General features: G+C 41.0%; 1 protein-coding gene across 1 annotated transcript in view; it reads right to left on the bottom strand.

Moving 5' to 3' along the window:
- nsmfa (NMDA receptor synaptonuclear signaling and neuronal migration factor a) overlaps positions 1 to 19866 on the bottom strand; it is a 31177-nt gene extending 11311 nt beyond the window's left edge. The window contains exons 1-6 of the mRNA XM_029516306.1: positions 19796 to 19866; positions 10898 to 10959; positions 9694 to 10623; positions 8926 to 8992; positions 7517 to 7522; positions 2058 to 2110 (exon numbers count right to left, since the gene is read on the bottom strand). Coding sequence (XP_029372166.1) covers positions 2058 to 2110; positions 7517 to 7522; positions 8926 to 8992; positions 9694 to 10623; positions 10898 to 10959; positions 19796 to 19866 — 1189 coding nt within the window. The remainder of the gene's footprint in view (positions 1 to 2057; positions 2111 to 7516; positions 7523 to 8925; positions 8993 to 9693; positions 10624 to 10897; positions 10960 to 19795) is intronic.
- Between the last annotated feature and the right edge of the window lie 1401 nt (positions 19867 to 21267).

Here is a 21267-nt window from a genome sequence, read left to right as displayed (position 1 = left end):
TTTTGTTTCGCAGTTTTCACTGTGGTCCTGAATATTTTAGGCTGAGTTGAAAGTGTTTGGCGCAGTCAATCAACACCGTCCCTCAGGGTGCCATATTTAGCCTCTGTAGTTTCTCTCTGCTGTAGCTTCACTAACACTTCTCTTCTCAATTTGTCGCTGAAGATGGCCAACTTGTTTATTTTAAGTACAAATTTTCTTCTGGAAATAACTTCTGTAATGGTATAAAATCATTCAGATGTATTATTTTGTGCTTGTTTGTACACAATATTTAATTTTATTTAGTCAGAACCTGGTGGTTGCAGGCTCCAATGGTTCAAAATTCCCACAGTCGATTGCTATCATTTAGTTCATTGGTCTTGAATTTCCACTGCTCAGCAGGCGATATCCCACCTAAGGTCTGATCTCAGAACAGCTTTCTAACTCTCCCAAAAAGGATGTGAAATCTGCTGGTTGTACTAATCTTTTAATCGTCTGCCTTCTCCTGACCATAGCAGGATATTGTCTCTAGAAGTTGGCTTGACTACCAGCAGCTCCATCTAACACTGATTTCATTGTCATGTTTCCAGTTGCCGAAGGCTTGTTCAGCAGAGGAGGAATAGATCTTTTTCACACTTTTGCGTAAATGGCTTTGAAAATAGTCTGGGGATCTTCATTGGCGACTAGTTATAACTCACACCGGCTAAGTTTGATTTTCAAGCAGCCTCTACTTCTCTGGGATCATTTATAAAATTACACACATTATTATATACATGCCAAAATGCTCCATACTCGCACATAAGAAAATGAGCAAAATTTTTCTTTCTAACTATTAGGAGGTAGCAGTTACAAGTAAGTCACATAGTTGGTTTGGTTCTTTTACTCTGCTTCGCTTTCTGTAGAAGTCTATGCACGCCACTGGACTTAACCAACTTGTGAAACACTGCAGCTTTTACAGTGAATTCTGTGACACCCAGGTCACCCAAAGTTTTGCAGAAATGCAAGAAACTAGAAGAACTATTTGAGGAGGAAGGTAGCTCCAAGAGACCAAGTAATTCCTCACAGCGGGAAAAGTCACAGAGTTGGAACAACATGACACTACTTTCAGCATCAACAAGACCTGGAGCTTAATGAACATCTACATTATGTTATCTGCCAACTTGGGAAGTTTGTCTCTACAGTGATAGGTGACATGTTTGGGTTTTAATTGGGCTCAGGGTTATTAAGGTCAAAGCCCAGCCGAGCTATCATCTTCGTGTAACAACCTTTGCTTTCAAATTCAAAATAATGCAACAATGTTTATTTTATTTTGCCAAAGTTTTGCAGACCTGATAATCAGAAGTCACTTGCAATTCTCAACTTGCATTGCATTACGAGGATGATTTTAAGGTCGATTTTCAATGCAAAACTAAAATATATGAAACCCTCCCAAAACACACCTTCAAAAGCTTTCAGACTATCCAGTAAGAGCTACTGGATTTTTGTTCTCTGAGACAGAAACCAACCAGTTAACGCTTTTTGTTTGGCCCTCATAATGTTATTTTTGTCAAATGTTAAAGCCAACAGATAGACTTCCAGTGAATGCACATACAATCCAGACAGTAGTATTTATAGATTTGTCTCATAGATTCACACAGATTCAAACAAACACTAATTCATTACTGCCCCCCCCCCCAAAAAAAAAAAAAAAAATTATGAAAATTTCCCTATCGTCAAACTGTACAATAAACCAAAAAGAAAAAAAAGAAAAAAACAAAAAGAAGCACCAAAAACACTGAAGCGATGCAACAGGAAAACACCAGCTACACTTAATACACTCATACACCTGCATATACAGATCCATATGGCTGGCTTATCACACACACCAATAAAAATAGACAGTCCTTGAGGAAACACTACAGAGGAATAACTCCAAGCGTAGCAGCAGCAAATAAATAAATAAATAAATCCCAAAAGCCAAAAAAAAAAAAAAAAAAAAAATCCAACAGCAACACAGATGATGGTGGTGTGAACAATATCACAGTCAGTTTTAGCGAACACACACACCCACACCCCCACACACACACACACATCTGACTCACTCTGTGCTTTAATCCTTCTGCTGCCCACCATACGGAGATGCTTCCGGAAGTTCCTTTGGGTGAAAGAATCAAAGCGGAGGAGGGACAACCAAGGACAGAGGAAGAGTAGAGAGGGAGGGGTGAGTGGGAAAGGAAGCAGAGCAAGACAAAAAGAGAGGAGTTTCGTGTCAAGTTTCTATTGTAAAAGAGGTTGAAAGTGAGATAATTAGAGGTAAATATATACATTTTCATGTCAGTAAGAGAATAAATACTGCTCACAGGGTGGTGTGGGTGCAACACACCACAATACAAAAATATCTTAGTTTGTTGGCTGTATATTTAAGAGATTCATTCTTGTTACAAAAGCCAAATGAAAAAACTTCTGTTGTGTTTTTGCACTCTGTGGCACCACTAACAAACTAGTGTGTTGTTGTATGGTTCTCTACTCAATGGTTCAAAATAGATAAGTTGTTGCTTTCTTAACAATGTCTGTGGTCAACATAAGTGTAGTTTGGCAAAGAATTCCAATCTTGGCTGAGTTTATTTACATCTGAGTTTAGAACTTAACATTGGTTTCTGTTATGGTATTGATTTTGGTGACCAATGCAGTGACATTTTTAATGAATAGCCTCTTAAGTTGATTAGAAGGGAACAGTGACCAAAAGGTATTCATCACACCTGTACAAGTGAGACAAGCATATTAGCCAATATCTTTGGAAATGACTCCAAGTTGGAAAAAAAAAAAAAAGGCAAGGTTTGGTGGACAGAGAGACGTTTACATTAACATTGACCAAAATGCAGGGCTTTGCAGTCTGGCTGTAGCATTGTGATACTGACACTGGTGCATCTGTGATATCAACAGATAGTAGTCAGGTTGCCTTTGAGTCCGTTAAGAGTTACCTGACTAGGCACAGAGTTTCTGTTCTTCATTCACAAACCAGGCTTTTTCATGTCATCATGATTCAAATGTTGTAGAAAAGAACTAAAAATACCGTATTTCAACAAGGACAATCACTGCTTCATAAAGCTCTGCAATGAAAATAAATGTTCTGCGGATGCTCACATTCAAAACAGTCAGATAAAAAAAATGTCTTTAAATGTTTGTGATCTGTTTTATGCTGCTGAGCAACATTTGCTTATTGAAAAGAATGCTAATTTATCTGATTTATCTTGGGAAGCCTTCCTCAAAATGTCTACTGCTAAATGTGGGGGGAAAAAAAAAAAAACACCTGAAGTTTAATTTCCAGAGATACAAAATTATACACTGTTTAGTCAAAGAGGAAAGCATTGTTAATTTATCAGTGTTGTTTATTAAAACTCTTTGCGTACCATTTACCAAACCATGCATTTTCTCTATGTATCTGTTGGCAATTACATGTAAAAATGTAAAGGCTTTGCATGACCATGTTGCACCTGAAATCCCTTCCGTGTCTTTAATAACAGCGAAGCAGTAGGGTTTATATGTTTTTCTTTCTGTGACTTGCTCCCAGTCCTGATATGACAGCTGTGCAAGAGCCCCAGATAAACATGCTTTCATCTTTCTGCCTCACTCCCATGTCACATCCACGCAAAGAAGTGTTGCACCTAGCACAGTCGATGCTCATGATTAATGACCTGTCTGTGTTTGCGTGTGTTTATCTGGCAGCACAGAAGCACAAACAGGATGAACATAAAAGGAAATAAACAATCTCTGGGGAATATGGGTCCTTAGTTTACCTCCAAAATGGCGCCAGCCATATAAGGGTTAACTTGCAGCATCAAACAATTCACTGCTCATTATATCTGCAAAAAGCATTGTATTACACCAAAACATCACATGGCTATAAAGAAACCAATGTAACACTCCTAATTACAAATTTGCTACCTTACAACATCACTGTTGCCTCCATGATAAAGAGATCTCAACTGTAGTAATACGGTGTTAAAATCCTTGGTGTCCACATCGGGGTGGTGTGGAGACAGTTAATGAGATTTAGACGGTAAGCTAAAATGTGAGAGGAACCATGTCCACCTCCATCTAAAGATGGTCTGAGATGTGCCCCTCACCCCCTGACTCACTTTAACACTGTAAGTCATTTCCAGATATTTTTTGAAGTGATTAATTGGTGGATTCATACTTTAAATATGAAATTTACAGGCTGTGTCTTTGATTCTGAATGGCACATTATGATCAAGTCTCCATTATCTGATTTTCTCTGTTCTTGACACCTCACTGCAGATTTGTAAAGTAAGAAAAATATGTCCTTCATTAATCAGGAATAAATACATCACATTCTGTACTTGGATTTCTTTTCTCTTAAGATAAAGGCGGCCTTAACATGTTAAATATAATCTTTCTTGAGGAGGCGGTTTCAAGTGAGTGCAGGATTTTTCCCAGTGGAGTTTAGTACAAGAAGGCAAGGCTGCTACATACATACTTTTTTTCTCCAAATCTTCCAAATAATAAGAGTAACTCGCACAACACTAAAAATGCTGACACTGCAGATGGTTGGGACCAAGATGCCAAAGGAATTGGGATGTACTGCAGGGAAATGCATCCTGGCCTGAGTAGAGTGGTTTCCGGATATGTTACTGTCTTGTGAATGTCATTACTACTCCAAGTTTTACTAAACCTGGCTGTGTTTCCAATAACCAACAAATTTAATGTTTTCCAGCTTCATTTCACATTCGGCATCCTGCCTTCAAAAATGTACACATTTTTACAGATTAATTGTGACATATATCTTTTAAAGCTTATTTTAACCCCCAGTTTTGAGGAATTAAATTTCAATTCACTATGGTTGGCTATGGCAGTACAAATCTGGCCTAGAAATTGGGGCACCCAAGCAGGGCACCCAGTAAGCAGATCCTCTTCCATCTTATTGAAAGCTGCTGATGTCCTCACACCTTCACGTCCTCATTCTGAATCTTTAGCTTAGCTTGATTAGATACGGCTGTAAATAAGTCACAATGAAAGTGCACCCAGAAACAAGCTCAAACTGCAGTCAAGCAAAGCACATCCTGGCAGAGGAAGCTTCATACCTCTGGATGACTGCTGCCGAATCCTGCTCCCTCTCTCCCCTTTTTCTCTGCACAAATCCCCGGAAAGCCCTGCCAGGACGTGGCACAGTATTAAAGGGATGAGAGAGGGAGAATGCTGGAATAGCGAGGGGTAGGACAGTGCAGGGAGGCTGATGCCAAGGCTTTTAGCTTTTAGGGTTATTTGGCTGTGAGGGGAGGCTGTTAGCAGCAGCTAGCTTTGACTTATAACGATCAGAAAGTCAAATCACATGCCAGTTTCAATCCTCTTTTCTGTTCACCTCTGTAACAAAATTTGTCCTGAATATGTATGATATACTTTATGATAGAAATGTATGATCTTTTGGTCTTGTGTATCTTTTCTGTGGTTCCACTTCAGGTCAAAGGTTAAAGGGAAAGTTCATATTTGGGGCGTTTTATGATTCCTCATACTTTCCCAGAATCACTCATGGATACTTGTTTTATTTGCAAGCTTTAACAATTGGAGGTGTTTTGGCTTTATTAGGAGCTCCACACAGGAAAGTGCATATAATTCAAAGCCTGAGGCTCACTGTTTTGGATATTAATAATATAAACCACTTGCAAAATTTCTCCAGCAAAATTATGCTATAGTTATAAAGTAATCTGCCTGGTATCAAACTGGACTTTATGGTTGACAGTTTTACAAACACGTTGTAAAATGCATCAATGTCAATGCATTGTTATGTCTTTAACAGCCTTAACTAGCTTTAACCAGAAAGGACTTACCCAACAACCCTGTGAAACTGGTTAACAATTATCTGTGGCAGAGACGGATCAAGGGATGAAGCATCCCCAACAATGTTTAACAGTCGCACGTTTAATGATGCCATAAAGTGTATATTTGGACTCTGGGTAAGCAGAGGAAAGTAGCAAGTAAAATTCCCTCTGGACATTTCCCTTTTATGCAAAAATTTGGTGCTATTTTTGTATCTTAGTGTTACCAAAGCCTATTAAAAGACCAAAGCCAACGCACAGGCTCATCTCAGAGAACTTCCTTGCCTGTGGCCTCAAGCTCTGTATTGCAAACTAACGACATACATTTTTGAGAGCATGTCAGAATACATAGAGACAGTTTTATCTAGGCTGAAATAACTACCTGAGACAGAATGGCTTTATAAGTTTTAATGAATTGTCAAGTTCTGTATTCAAACAAGAGTGACTAATGCATTATGTTACCAATGTTCAACATAGTGGAGGAACATGTCATGCAGATTAATGGCATGGCTAATTAATGCGGCTCATGTTGTATGCTGTAGTTTTTTAGCTGGGCAAGGACCACTATTCCCACTATAGTGCTGGTGATGTGGGAGGTTCAGTCGAGCAGAACAGCTGAAGTCTGTCCTTTGGTTTAAGATCAAATAACTTCCATTTTTTGATAAACTGAGGCAATAGCATAATAAACTTTGTACAGTATCTCCTAGCATTGTCATATGAGTACTTTTTGCTGGTGTTAATTAAACGTAAAAATAAATAAATAAATAAAAAATAAAATTGAATAATTGAATAAATGCCAAATTTATGTCTTGATTTAGTAAGCAAGTTCACTGTGTTATAAGAATAATAAATAAACTTGATAACACGTCTGTGTTTAGGAGCAGCTTGGATTAGCTGAGTTTAGAGTTTAGTTAGCCAAGCTTTGGTTAAGCAGGGAATGTGCAGAATGAAATATCAAATTTTGGCTTGGCAACAACACTTTAGCAAGCTCAGTAAACAGAAGTTAGTGATTGGCATGCAACAATTTCTGTACAGAATATTTACATAACGGGTTCATTAGGGTTATTATTGAATTACATTTGAATAAATAGCTGAAAACTGATTTCATTTTAAACTACAACTGAAAAAGCAGTTTTACAAGAAGACTCTAAAGAGCACGCGTGTGTGTTTGTTTGTGCATGTACTGTATTTGTGTGGGTGTGTATGTCTGTGTGTGTTTGTGTCAAATTGGCAGACGGGCTGGGTGGATATGGGCCGACAGGGTTTACGTCAGCCGATATGCAGAAGGAATTGAATTTACACTGAATAAAAATTCCTAAAAATAAAAATAAGAAAAAAATGAATCAGTAACTCAACCCTCACTTCCAACCTGTTTCTCTGTTTTAAAATGAAATGCATTATCCGTGCTAAGCAGGCTTCTGTCTGAGAATCTGTAAATCTGAAAATTATTCTTTGTTTTCTTCTAAACACAGGTTTAATAAAACAGCAATTAGCGGATTTGCAGTCATGGTTAGTGTAAGCCAGCAGAAAAGACAATAAGTTGCAGCATTACATGGAAACTCTTTATCCATGGTTGCCTGGTGCAATTACTGAGTTTTTTTGTTGTTACTCAAATTCCCAGCCCAAGGATGAAAGTTAACTGGTTGACATAAAGTTAAGGAACAGCAGTTAAGGATAAAAGGTAAGCACACTCAGAGAAAAGAAATCTCCCATGGAAGAATACTCACGATATCCTGTGTCCCAAGAAGAATTAGCATGTAAGAAGAGACCGAGTGAGAGAGAGAGAGAGAGAGAGAGAGAGAGAGAGAGAGAGAGAGAGAGAGAGAGAGAGAGGGAGAGAGAGACAGTTTAGGCACTTGTGCAATGAGTACAATAAACCACGAGTAGAAGTGGGGGAGAAATAATTAGACAGTGAATGTGCCATTATTTGACCTCCATGAATAAAACATCATAATTGTTGCTGGCCTTTACTTCCTTAATGAGCCGAAGTAATAAGTGCTCGTTTATTGACTAAGTCTGACTTTGAGCACTGAACACTGTCAAATAAACATTTGATACAAGATCAAAAGTGAAAGGACAGAATTTACATTTGAAAGCTGATAGATCTTAAATTGAAAGTCCCCTGATTGGAGAAAAGCCTACTCTTTGGTGTGAAGTGGTTGTGACACTTTCAATGTCTTTCAAAGCTCCGGGTGAAGAATATCAGCCCACGTTTATGCCCACTTCCCAAAGCACACACTCAAAAGCCTAAAACCCAAAAAGTAACTGAGTTAGTAATTGAATTAGTCCATTATAAAAGTAACTAGTTAGCAGGCGTTACTTTTCTTTTTTAAGTTTAAGTATGCGTGAGAACTTGAATTTTTTTTCTGAATGGGTATAGGCAGGTACCTGCACAGAACTTATAATATTTATTACACCTCAAAAGACAACAACTGGTAGACATACTGTACTTCAAGTATTTTCCTCATCACAAAAGTAAACAGTTTAGCAGTATTTACTTCATGTGTACGCACTTGCCTTTTACCTCAATGAGGTTAAAGTAGTGCCTTTAAAAACGACAACTTTACCTCTGAATGCTCCGGACTCGTCATTGCTGCAGGATCTCTCTAACAGTTTGAGGCTGCTGTGCATAATCAACGCCCACCAAACCGTCTCTGGCCGGTTTACCATGAAATCTTACTCTACGTTAGCCAAACAGCATCATCATCATCATCTTCTCACACACATTTGAAAATTCCCTAGCACACAACCAGCTTGTTAACATAGGAGCTTGACCGATTTATTGGCGATATTATCAGCACAAAGAGCTATTTGGCGATTGATTCCCATTGGTCAGTTAACATTGTGGCAGTTGTAGCGAGTGAATGAACAACGGTCCTATCATTCCTCCCTCATCAGTTCTAAAAATATTCTGGCATCGTTTTTACAGCAGCCTATAATGTCATCATTGCTGAATGAGGTTAATCACAAAGCTACATGGTGAATGCATTGTTTATCAGTAGAAGGCTGCTTGTATTGATGAACAGATACGCTATAGTGTTTATCCTATTCTGCCTAAATGAAGCAAAGATAAATACACAGTATCTTTGTGTGTACATGTTAGGTGTATATATGTGCCTTAAGGCAGCAGACTCACGCTTGCATGGTTGTTGTGGCAGTTTGAAAGGAGAACATATTTTCCTTGGGGCACCAGTTGGTGTCCTCTGCAATCAAAGAGAAAGAAGTTATTGACACCAATGTTCAATGAGCAGGAAAAAAATCTATCTGCCGTATTGGCAATGAATATAAGGAAATATGAAAGCACCACACCAGCACTTCACAGTCCACTACTCCACAAATGGAGAGAGGGAAACGCACAGGAAGAGACAGCAGAGGAGAAAGACAGGGAGACGGAGAGTCAGAACTACGGACCACCACGTCACATCCAACATCAAACCCCCAATCCCTACCAGACCTGAGAAGATATAGATTTGAAAAATACCAGCTCACCTTCATACTAGTTTATTTTGATTGATCCAAAACTAAGCCAAAGCTATATGATTGGACTGATTTAAGGATGACGTACTTTCAATTTGTTAGTATTTCCTGACTACAATTTTAACCAAAGGTTTAAGTACATCTTCACAGACGTTTTCAAACAGTAAACCACTTGGAGAAAGAAAGCTGAATGGATCTTCTATGTTGAACAAAAAAATGTAGAACTCACTTCCCCCATTCATCGTCACCCTTAGTGTTTCTCCTGCCAAAGATAAAAAAAGATTCAAATGCTATTTCATCTCTGGTCTGATACTGATCCATTCCCTGGCGCAGGGCCTTATGAACAGCCGTGTTTCCCCCTCTTGCCCTTCCACCCTTGTTTGGATTTTAGCGCCTCTCCCTTCCTCTGTGCCCTCCGCGCTCTCACCTCTCTCCATCCCAGTCATCCGGTCCACACTCCACATCCGCTCTAGGTGTCTGTGCTGCTTGCCTGCCTCTCGGCCCATGCTATCCAGGTCCAGTGAGCCCTGGCTCCGTGAGGGGGCCCCGCTGCACGAGTCACAGGTCAGTCCACTGCACTCCACCTCCCCTTTCCCACCATCGCCCCAACTGCGGATGTTGTGGGCGCTGACGGAGGTGTGCAGTGGGGGTTGAGACGGGTGATGGTGGTGGTGGGAGTGGTGTGCTGCATGATGGTAGCGGGACCCAGCCATGTTTAGAGGCTGCTGCGGGTTGCTACTGCCACTTCCGCTTGCCCCACTACTTCCTCCGCTGGTGGAGGGCAAACTGGTGCCAGCAATGGCATGGTGGTTCCCGTGGTGATGGTTACTGTGGTGATGGTTGCCGTGGTGGTGGCTGCTTCCAAAACTGCTGGTGCCACGGCTGCCGCTGGCGCGGTGGTACTGGGTTGGAGATGAAGAGGTCGAGGAAGGGGAAGTGGAGGGCTGGATCAAACCACCTCTGGATCCCACCCCGCCACTCCCCAACTTCTCCTTCAGGACGTCCAGTTCTAGGCTCTCCTTGCTGCCCCGGCGGCTGCTCATCAGAAATCCGTGCTGGGTAGTGATGGTGTACACACAGGCAGGCTGCAGGGTGCACTCCACACACTTCTGCTGGTCTTCCTCTGCTGAGAAGCTGCGCTCAAGGGACAACCGTACCTGCTTGGTAGAAATGGTGATGGAGGGGGGAGGTGGCTGGAGCAAACCCAGTGGCTGTTTCACGAGGCTGGGCTCTGGGTTGTCCTCGCAGCCGTTGGTGGTGTTTTTGCAGGGGCGGAGGGGGTTGTTGTTGTTGGGGCTAATGGTGTCACTTGGAGACTCTGGGTTAGGACCCACCAAGGTTTCACACAGAAGATGAGCTGGAGTGTTGGAGATAAGGACAAACATGGATGTCAGAGAAAGTGACATTAATCAAGAAGCTGAAGCAGCAACTCAAGAAACAGAAAGAGGAAAGAGGCTAAGGTTACGACGACACAAAGGCCCGTTATCAGCCCTTGCACTGACACTAGTGTTCGAAGCATGGGATATCATCTGAGGATGAGGTGAAGCGAGTGGAGGAAAAAGTAAGGACCCACAAGAATACTCAAACAGCGGACAGGGAGGGACAAATGACAGAATGGCAGAGACGCTGACCTGATCCGTTTCGGTTTTCAGAGTGTGTGTGGGACAGGTTCTCTCCAAATGCTCGCGCTGCTCTGTGGGGACACACACATGACACACATAAAGACATTAATTCATGGGTGGAAAGGAGGGCTGAGTGAGAAAGGAGAGGAAAGGAAAGGGCAAGGGAATTGTAAATTATAAACCTAATTGCTTTCTTTGTAGGCTTGTGCCACCCACAGATTAAAATGCAGCTGTTTTATCTCCACACTTCAGGCAGCCTGAGACTGAGAGAGAGACAGAATATGAGACAACAGGAAAAGATAGACAGGATTTTGTTTGGGGCTGGCTTAATTTATCAGTATGACCTCGGTTTGTGTTGATGGTTTTAATTGCTACGATTCGACCATAAGTGTTTTTTTTTCCCTCTTGTTTTACACACAGAATGTATGCATGGATGTATATACAGTGTTTTTCTGTTTAGAGAAACCCTGACAGCAACTGCAGCGGATAAATAGATGTTGCCACCTGGTTCTTTTTTTCCCTCTTCTATCTTTGACTCACCCAGAAAAAGGAAAAGAAACCTCTGAAGATACTCAGCCAGCTGCATGAAGCTAAAATGCAGTATTATATCCCATTTAATGAAATGGCCCAAGGTCTTGCAGTTGAATAATACTGACCTCCTTATCTAGCTCTAGTCACCATCTGAAAGCAGTGACAAAGGAGCAAAAATAGAATGAAATACAATTAGCTGAAGATGTGTTTTCAGTGTCAATATGGCTACCAACTGAGAGGAAATGTACTGCAGTCATAACTATTATTAATAATTATTCATAGTACAAATTAAGAATAAGGAGAGAAGAATGGCAAGCTCTAACACTGTGTGCTATATGAATTCATTCTGAAAGCAAGCACCATGATTTCAGTCATTTCCCCAAAATGACTGAAGGAGGCTTTGCCATATGGTCTAACACATTTTTACATAATTACACATTACGTTTCATTCATTCATTCATCTTCAACCGCTTATCCATTTCCAGGTCGCGGGAGGTGCTGGAGCCAATCCCAGCATACTCTGGGGCACCCTCATCCTGGACAGGTCGCCAGTTCATCACAGGGCCAACACACAGAGACAGACAGAGACCAGCAACCACTCACACTCACACTCGGACCTACAGACAATTTATAGTCACCAGTTAACCCAAACGTGATGTCTTTGAAGTGGGCACGCAGGCACAGGGAGAACACGCAAACTCCGCACAGATAGGCTCTAGGCTGGGAATCGAACCTGCAGCCTTTTTATGGTGCAGCAACAGTGCTAACCACTATGCTCACATTATGCTTACTTAAGTATAAGTTTAAGGCATTGGAACTAGTCATCGTTTCCCTCAGAAATACTGTAGTGTTTATTTATTGACTCTGTGGTTTCCTCTAATTTTGCATTACAGAACACCGACTGTGTGGAAAATGTTCATCACTAACGCTCTTTTAGAAAGGAAAAGGCAGTGCAACAGTTAAAAATCTAAATGTTTTGTTTTTTAAAACCTGATGTGAAAAGCTTTATACATAATTTACACAGTCTATATTGATGTGATCCTAAAAAATAACCTGACAGTGTCACTGTCATGGGCCAATTAACTGTTTTCGCCTTTCATTATTTTAAGGAAAAGAGCCTGTGCTCCTGCTGGTTATGTTTCCTAATGCAGCTTATGTCAGGGGTGACTGCTGACACACACAGATACACACACATTTATGCAGAAGAACCTCCTGTACGGAACAAAATCTGTTGACGTAATCCTTCCTGTCAGCTCTGTCAATTATTAAAGCCTGTCCAACACACCAGGCGCGTGCGCACACACACACACACACACACACACACAACCAGACTACAGTCAAAAAAACCAACTTTTTTTCAAATATGGTTCTGATGTACCTTTCTTTCTCTCTTTCACTCAGTTTGTCATTATTTGTTTTAGTTCCAGCGGACCAGGAAGTAAAGTTAACCTACTACACCTTTTAAAAACAGCAGAGTCATGATGAGATTGAATGAGAAAATTATTTTGTCACTCAAGTTACTTCAACTTCTTCAAAGTCTGACCCTAACTGTCGGATCCATCCAGTTCAATGGAGGATTTTCATTGCCATGCAGTAACTACAAAGATATTAAACAGCATGTGAAGTAACAGAGCCACTTTGGGTAAAATGTAAAAATGACTGCATGAAAACACATCATAGTAAACCAGACTGCAGAATTTTGGGGTGTTACTGAAGCAACGCACGTGCTGCAACACGGTCCAGCTCCCTTCACTATACTTCTAAAAATAGCTCATCATGCATGTCACTGCAATTCTAGCGTGCTACATCTTCTTCCCTGAAATCCCTTACTTCTTCTGTTGAATGTGAACCATGCACGTGCATGTGTACGCACTTGTGTTTATGCACGTGAGTCCCCGTAGAAAGGCTAGATAAGAAATCTTAGCATCTTTGTGCATCCGTGTCCACATGTAATGATGTAACAAGCGACAACCCTTGTTAAGGGTGTTGTGCTCTAATCAGCAGGTGTCCCTCAGACGTGTTAATTTTGCTCTCCTCTATTATTCAACAGACTCTGTACTCTGATAAGAATCACCATACAATGTTTAAAAGAGACTCGCATCATCCATTATGCATGAGAAGAAACTGAGATGGAAACCAAGAGACCAAAAACCAGGCAATCCATCCTTTAAACAAAACCTCTGTCTCCTCTGTGCCATCTCACATTACTATTTTGCACCCTCTCCATATGTGATGATAATGAGCACAATAGCATATTTTGGTGTTAGGTTATGTGGAACAGATACCCCTAAGCACAGGTGAAAATGAAGAAGAGATTGCGCTCAATGGGAAAATTTAAAATTCATCCTTCATGCTTTCAGACATGTGACAGAGGTTTGGGGAAAGAGGCGAGTTAGGGAGGGGAGTTACTGGGAAGGAGGGATGTGATTACAGCAGAGAGGAGAAGGAGTGCACATAGAAAAACGGGGCCATATTAAAAATGGAAAGTGGCATAAACTTGAGGAAATGGAGTCAGACTTTGCAAGCACAGTCGAGATGATGAGAAAGTAAGAAACTAAACTGACAAGTTTCAGGATTATCCTCAGGATATGTGTTTGACCTTAGCCCTAATGCCCTTGAGGTCATTTAATAAGCGTGATATGTATGATATGTATGCATGTATATGTGCATTATGAAATGCGTTATTGCTACCTTTCAAAGATGCTGATATAGTACATTTTATGTTATTTTGGAATGGGACAGTGAAAATTTAGTCTTGGATTCAGATGAGATTGAATATCTTGTGATGGAGAGGTGACTAGAGACTAGCTTTGTGAGAATATAAAGCTAGAATTTTCAAGTCAAAGGGTAACTAAACAATATATTCCACGTAATGGGCTACATATAAAGAGATTATATTTTGGTATGGATGCCTCACACTCATTAATAGCACAGTATTTGTGTATAAGTGATGATAGCCTTACAGCTGTGCAACTGTAAGGTATGTTCTATATTTGATGGAGTTTATATCAAAAAAGTCAGAGTCACACATAGGCTGAATAAAAATTTAAAAAAATAATTTAAAAAAAACCCCACTCTCAACATTCAAATGCATTTCCTCAACAAAAGGTTTCTGATTGACTTCCAGTTTTTCAGGCAGCAGTTTATTCTTAATATTTCACACAGCAGCTTATGGTGTGCTTTCACAAGTATTCCCTCATACAATTTCTGAGCTGATGGGAAATGGGATTTTAGCCCCAGACAAACAGAAATTTAGTATGTTTCGCTCTGACTGGGTCTACAGTTGGACAGATACTTTAGTGTACTTAGTACTTCAAAAGCCCAAGTCAGACATAATTACATGTACTCCAAGTACTCCTGGAACCTGTTCTGTCACAACTGCACTAACCACTCCACACAGAAAAGGATCCTCCGCAAGGTGGATATTAATTCTTTCATCTATTAATCTATCTGGATAAGACAATGCATACATACTTGATACATGGAAACATTACAAAACTGTGGACCCGGCCTCCTCTGCTTCTGAATAGTATACATTAATATTATTCACAACATAGTCCAGTGCTTATTTAACTGATTATCCAGTTGTTTTTTCTTGCGTTGGGTTTCCTCTGACAGGTGAAAAACATTCAACAACATTTGGAGACAACCACCTCACTGACCAAAATACAGATTAATACACTACTTGTAATATAAAATATTATCCCTCTCATATGACAGAGATTAAACTAAAGTGACTATCTTATGTTTGAATATCTGGCCAATTCACAGTCAAAGATGAAAGTCTGTTTTCCTGGTAATTTCCTGTTTTCTGAAACGACTCAATATTAACATATAAAATATATTTTGATTTCATGTTTTCCCTTGTTGTAGCCCTGTCAATAAAATTTCAATCTGAATCAAGTCTCAAGTCCCAAGTGAGTTTATCAGCAAAGAGAGTTTCAGTCAGAATCATCAGGATTGACTCTGACTCAGGCTCCTATGCTCTACAGACCAAGCTGCTATACAGATAAACTGAATTTACCAAATAATAAATGACTAGGCTTATTTGAGTCAAAGAGCTGAACTCAAATAAGACGGTTTTTGCCAATTTTTAGATAATAGATTAAATAAAAAAATATTTCAATGACCAATAACTACGTCCCATTTGTTCCAACACTAAAGGATTTCTATGGTTACAAAATGAATCTAGGACCCTCAGGGAATAATCAATTGATTTAGTGGTAAACATTACAACAACAGCAAAGAGTATTTCCAATATTGATCCATATTCACATATCCTTGGCTGTTTCCCTGTGGATTCTGCTGCAGTTTAACATTTGGCTTTTAAGGACAAGATCAGTGCACAATGCAAGTACATAGACACACACAAAACTGCTCAGCTGAGGTGATGAGGACCTGTTGGGGAACCTGTTGCATATACTGAGGACCAATGGGACTTTGGTATGTCTTGAAAGTGCAGTGCATTATGGGACATGGTGAAGCAACTGATTCGAGGGCTAATTAAAATATCATTGCCCTAGAGGCACACTGCAGCCTCCCCAACCACATCCAGCACTGAGTGAAGCACACACATGCTCACATTAGTAAGATACAACATCCCTGTTGCTCTGCAGCAGCATAGAGTTTTATTTATTTAGTTTACTTCAATTTTGAAAACTGCCAGGTATGAAAAAAACGAGTGTGCCCCTTCATCACACTTAATCGTGATGAACATTGAGATTGTAACTTCTCAAAAAGCAGATGAAACATCAGAGCTGCATGGATTGATGACAAAACCTCCTCAAATTAATTTTAATACAGCTACCTTCACCCGTATATTAATGTGGCATTCATGAATATTAGTTGTAATCCAGAAATTCTAATTAAAATCACTTAAAATCACATCACAAAAACAATTGTGTTGAGAGGGGCCTGGCAGGGACAAATTATTTCAGTAATTCTGTCGGCCATGTCTGAAGGGCTTCCTCAACATTTTACGCTTCTTTGTTACTTGAAAGCCAGCTTAAAGTGAAAGTGGAAAAGTCTGAACATATCTGCACAATTTGAGTCAAGCATATTTGTCATATTGTGAACATCATCACAAAGACACAGGCAAACAATCAGACGATACTGCTGGAGCCCTAATCAGTGAGTAAAGTGAGTAAAATCAGCCTCAGTCAGCACATTTATGGCCCAGAATTAAACCTTCTGATTGAGCAAAGGAGGAAAACAAGAGATGGAGTGGGAGAGAGATGACCTCAGATGACAATATTGATCTTGTTATGATAATTCTAAATACAATGTGTATATCCCTTTAAAATGCACAAGTAAAAAGTAAATAAGAAAGCCTGAAAGGTTTTAGAAAAAAGTGATCAGTTTCTCAAATTGTAAGAGGAAACATTGTTTCCCTCTAGGCATGTGTGAAAGGGAGATTGAAAAAATATTTCGAAAATAGGGCAGGTGTACAGATGGATGACATAAAAGACAAAAAGAACAAAACCAAACTGTTATGTAACAGCCCTTGAGCCTTGAATAAAGGTAGTCACACCTGTGCTGGATAAGCGTAAACATTATATTTCATCTGCACGCGTGAGTAGAATGACTGAGCCTTTTATTTTTCATGCCATCTCTTAAACCCACACAGCTCGTGGATGGGTGCATGCTGCTGTCCGATGCCCTTCAGCACAAATACAGCACATGCCTCTTCACAAACTGACAGAGCGATCAAAGAATTAGCTTTTTTGACTCATTGTTGCAGAATACTGGCATGCACTTCGCTGGTAAGGTCTCCTCTCTTTTCTTCCTGCTCTCACTTTCTCTCCCTCTCGTCAGCTGCTGATGGGGAGAGTGTGACCTGTTTCATAACCAGCTATCTATAAACCTGCGTAAACTGACACAGGCGCAGAATAACGCCAGGTACCAGGACCCTGTCTCTCTGTGGTGTTTCTTACACACTACCACGTGTACACTTTTTTAATTTACGCTCGTGGCATTGGTAATTGGTCTGTTGATCCACCACTTCAGTGTAAAACTGCTGCAGTCTAATAAATAAAGACCAGAGTCCAGTCCAATTTTCATGCACACAGTCACGCTCCCAGTTGACTTTGGTAATCCTCTAACATGACGTCTAACACCACCATGGTGTCTGTCATTTGTGTCTTTAATAGAAATGTTTTTTATTGAGGACATGCCTCACCCTTCAGACACTTCACCATGTTCAGTGCATGGGTTCATTTGTCAGTTTAAGTCTAACACAGTCTAAAAGCGGTGAAAGATAAATGATTTCCAATTGAGAGTTGGACTTGTTTTAGGTTGAGGCCCTGACTTTCGGGAAAGATCATGATTTGGTTTAATTGAAAGGGTGGTGTTGGTGTGGCATTGGATGATGACACAAACACCTGATCCAATTTAGTTTGCGAGGTTCCAAATGAGTGTGAACAAACTGTGTGTTTTTGTGTGAGCATATACAAAGTAGCTGAAGTAAAAAAAAAATTAAAAAAAAGGAATTCAATAGATATGATATATTCAATATATGATATAGCAACATTTTCAGTAGGCTGCATGACAGAGAGAAGGAGCTAACCTGACAAAGTTTTAGTATGTATGATCTGCTAAAAAATAAATAAATGATGATAATGTGTATTTACCTCCAGCACTGCAAACAAGCGACAGTAAGCAGTCTCACCAATGTGAGAAGAAAAAACTGTCTGGCTTTGCATTAACAAAAACAGGGAGGGCATTTCCAGCCATTTCATGACTGATACATAAGATCACTGCAAAGAGTATCACACATCAAATACATATCCTGTCCAATTTTTTTTTTCCAGTGATGTTTATAAATATTTGTAGAAACATAGAGGAGATGATGACACCACAGACAGAGCCCTAACATAGACTGTTCAGGAAAGTATAGGCTGCTTTCCAGATAAAGTGGAGAGAAAACAAAAGAATGAGGAGATGAAATTAAACGAGAAAGTCATCCCTCACGTCCCTGACTGTATGAATGTAGATATGTTTCTCTGCTTGCATATATAAGGCAGGGAGATGGAAGGAATCCACTTTATGGGGTTTATTCCACATTCATGAGGTCAAGTTCAGGTGAACAACTGATAAATAATGGATGTGACTCAGTTGCATTTCCCATCTGTAGGTGGGAAGGTCCATTCTGCTATTAAAGTCTGCCTTGCATTTGTGCAGATGAGAGAGGGCGGGAGATGGATGCAGAGTCTACACAAATATGTGTATGTGTGTGCCTAAGCATTATTTCAGTAGTTCCACTGGGGCTTTGAACAAAAAAAAAAGCCTGTGAGCCTTCACAGTCATTCCCTCACATGCACATACAGTATAAACAAGGTGGCACCAAAGTAGACCATATAATGCAATGAAAGAACGCGTACACACGCACAGTGGGAGAATGACGTAATCAGTCCACGTCTGGTGGAGTCTGCACGCACAAGTCAAGGTCATTCATTGACTGAATTCAAATCACTCAGCGGGGCCTGCTGTGCGGCGAGGCGGCTGTTGATGTGCGCACACAGGGAAGCCAGCCACTGATGTTGTTTCGCGACGCGAACACACAGGCGCACGTGCTTCCCGGCAAACTGCAGCCTCAGCTCGGCCCCTCACAGAGCCGACGCAGATATACTCCGCTGTACCATCCGGATGCAGATGTTGCCACTGATCCATGCAGCCCCATACACACACACTGCGCCTGAGTCCTCGCCGTGGTGGACTCCGGCCAATCTCACTGGCTTTAGAGGATGATTGAATTAACAGCACACCCCCAGAGAAAAAAAAAAAAAAACAAAAAACCTGGCAGCGATATCTGATCGCTCCAGACGACCCGATCGATCAATGTGATCGACTCATTGACAGCTGGCTCTTTTGCCCGCCCGGGTCGATGCGGCCAGACGGGAAGCTTTATCTGCTTTAATGGCAGCAGAAATCAGACGATATGCAGCTGATGGGTTACTTCAGGTGATGGAAAACAAAGAAAGTGTTGCGGGGTTGCGGTGACTCACAGCTTTGCATCGGCATGACTTTCGTTACACAACGACTGTTCATTCACAACATCAGTAAAAGCGCCCCCCGGCCATTTAGTTAGAATAAAGTGAGGCAAATTGGGAATCACTAGGCACTATTCCAGATAAGCTGCATGTCTTCATGACTGGCGCAGTTCATGGAGAGAGTGAGGGGCTGCTGGGGCGCACGTTTGCACCCCCCGGCCAGACTGGACGGTGCAAAAAGCGCAGCGCCTCCCTGCGCACCACAGAGCCACTGTAGCGCAGCAGCTTTTCATCACCAACACTCACCGCCCGGTTTAACTTCACATGGCCCCGATTCTAAGGCTCAAATCCTCCCTTACAAGGGCGGGGGGCTCCAGGTGTCACTCACCTAACTTTTGCTGCCACAGAAGATATTGCATCGTTTCTTAAATTCTTCCTCCTGGACACGGCAGTTCCCATGCTGACATGGAAACGGCGCAGGCAACAAAACTGATCATTCCCAAGACTGGAGGGATGGTGGAAAACTGAAAAAAAAAAAAAAAAACAATCAAACAGAACAAAACAAAAATAAAAACCCAACAAAAAAAAAAAAAACACACAAACCAAAAAGAAAGTTAACTGGCAATCCGAATGCAGGTAAGTCACACAAAAGTCTGCAGAGCGAAGGATGCAAAAGAAGAAAGGGGGAAGACGGGTTTTCTCCCCCCCGCTCTCCCTCTCTGTCTCCGCGGCTCTCCGGATAGGAGCACCTATGGGTGGGCACATCTGTCAGCGTGTGCTGAAAATACACAGAGCTCTCTCTCCTCTCTCTCCCATTGATCTGAAAATGCAATGGTAGGGGTGGCGACATCATCACCGTCATCATCATCATCATCACCACCGCCACAAAGGGAGGGGGCTGTGGAGGTACTGTATGAGGGATACATGAGGGACCTCTGCTTTGTTCTATAGTGCTTTACCATTTTTGGGTGGCTGTGATCTTGAGACACTGGTCATTTTGTGAACCCCATCCCCGTAGCCACCACCTCCTCCTCCCAGGAACACATGCACAATGGAGAGACTCCTCTGCAGCCAAGGACAGGGTGAAGGCAGGGAGGTGGAGACGCTGCAGTGATCTGAGCATCCCTTCCACCAGTTGAACAATAACAATAGATCTACAGAGGGTCTTGTTTTTCTTCTGTTTTGTCTTTGAGCCGTTGTGGTGGGTTCTTTGCTGTTATCAGTGTTCATGACAGAGGGCTACTGGAGAAGGGCAGCCCCTCCACAATTACACCATGGTTACTGATCTACACTCTTTCTTCTTCAGCCGTGGATCAACTGTGTTCCAACTGTCTCTCTCTCTCTCTCTCTCGATTGCAAGGTAATTGGGGATAATTACAGTTGTAGTTGATTAAATGGTGTGGGATTTAAGTCAAAATGGCATACCAGAAAAATCCTCATGCCAGAATCTCACATTTTATTCCAGCACAATATATTCACCGAGAGCACCTTGTAAATTTTCACCTTCAGATTTTGCTATCCTCCCGCAGAGTAAACTGCAACATGGGAAAAACAAAATGAAAACATGACATGTCAAATAAAACAGTTTTGCTTTTTTCTCACTTCTTTTGCTTTCTAAAATGTTATTTCCTTGTCAAATATGCCCTTCTGTTCTCTAAATCATATTGCAGTATCTGTGTTTGGTTGAACTAAACCTGTGATGAGATGAGAGGGCACAAGTGGAGCCCAACAAGTTGAGAAATGTTTCTTAAGAATGGGTGGAAAATTATAGGAAATGGTTAAAATCAGGTCATTAATATTCTCACTTATATCCCTCTATGCATCCATTAAATTGGTCCATTTTAAGGCATAACTAAGCGC

This window comes from Echeneis naucrates, chromosome 12 (assembly GCF_900963305.1).
Source record: "Echeneis naucrates chromosome 12, fEcheNa1.1, whole genome shotgun sequence".
NCBI classification, from domain to species: domain Eukaryota; kingdom Metazoa; phylum Chordata; class Actinopteri; order Carangiformes; family Echeneidae; genus Echeneis; species Echeneis naucrates.
Note: the sequence above shows the minus strand (reverse complement) of the source record. Positions and strands in the feature narration are given on the sequence as shown.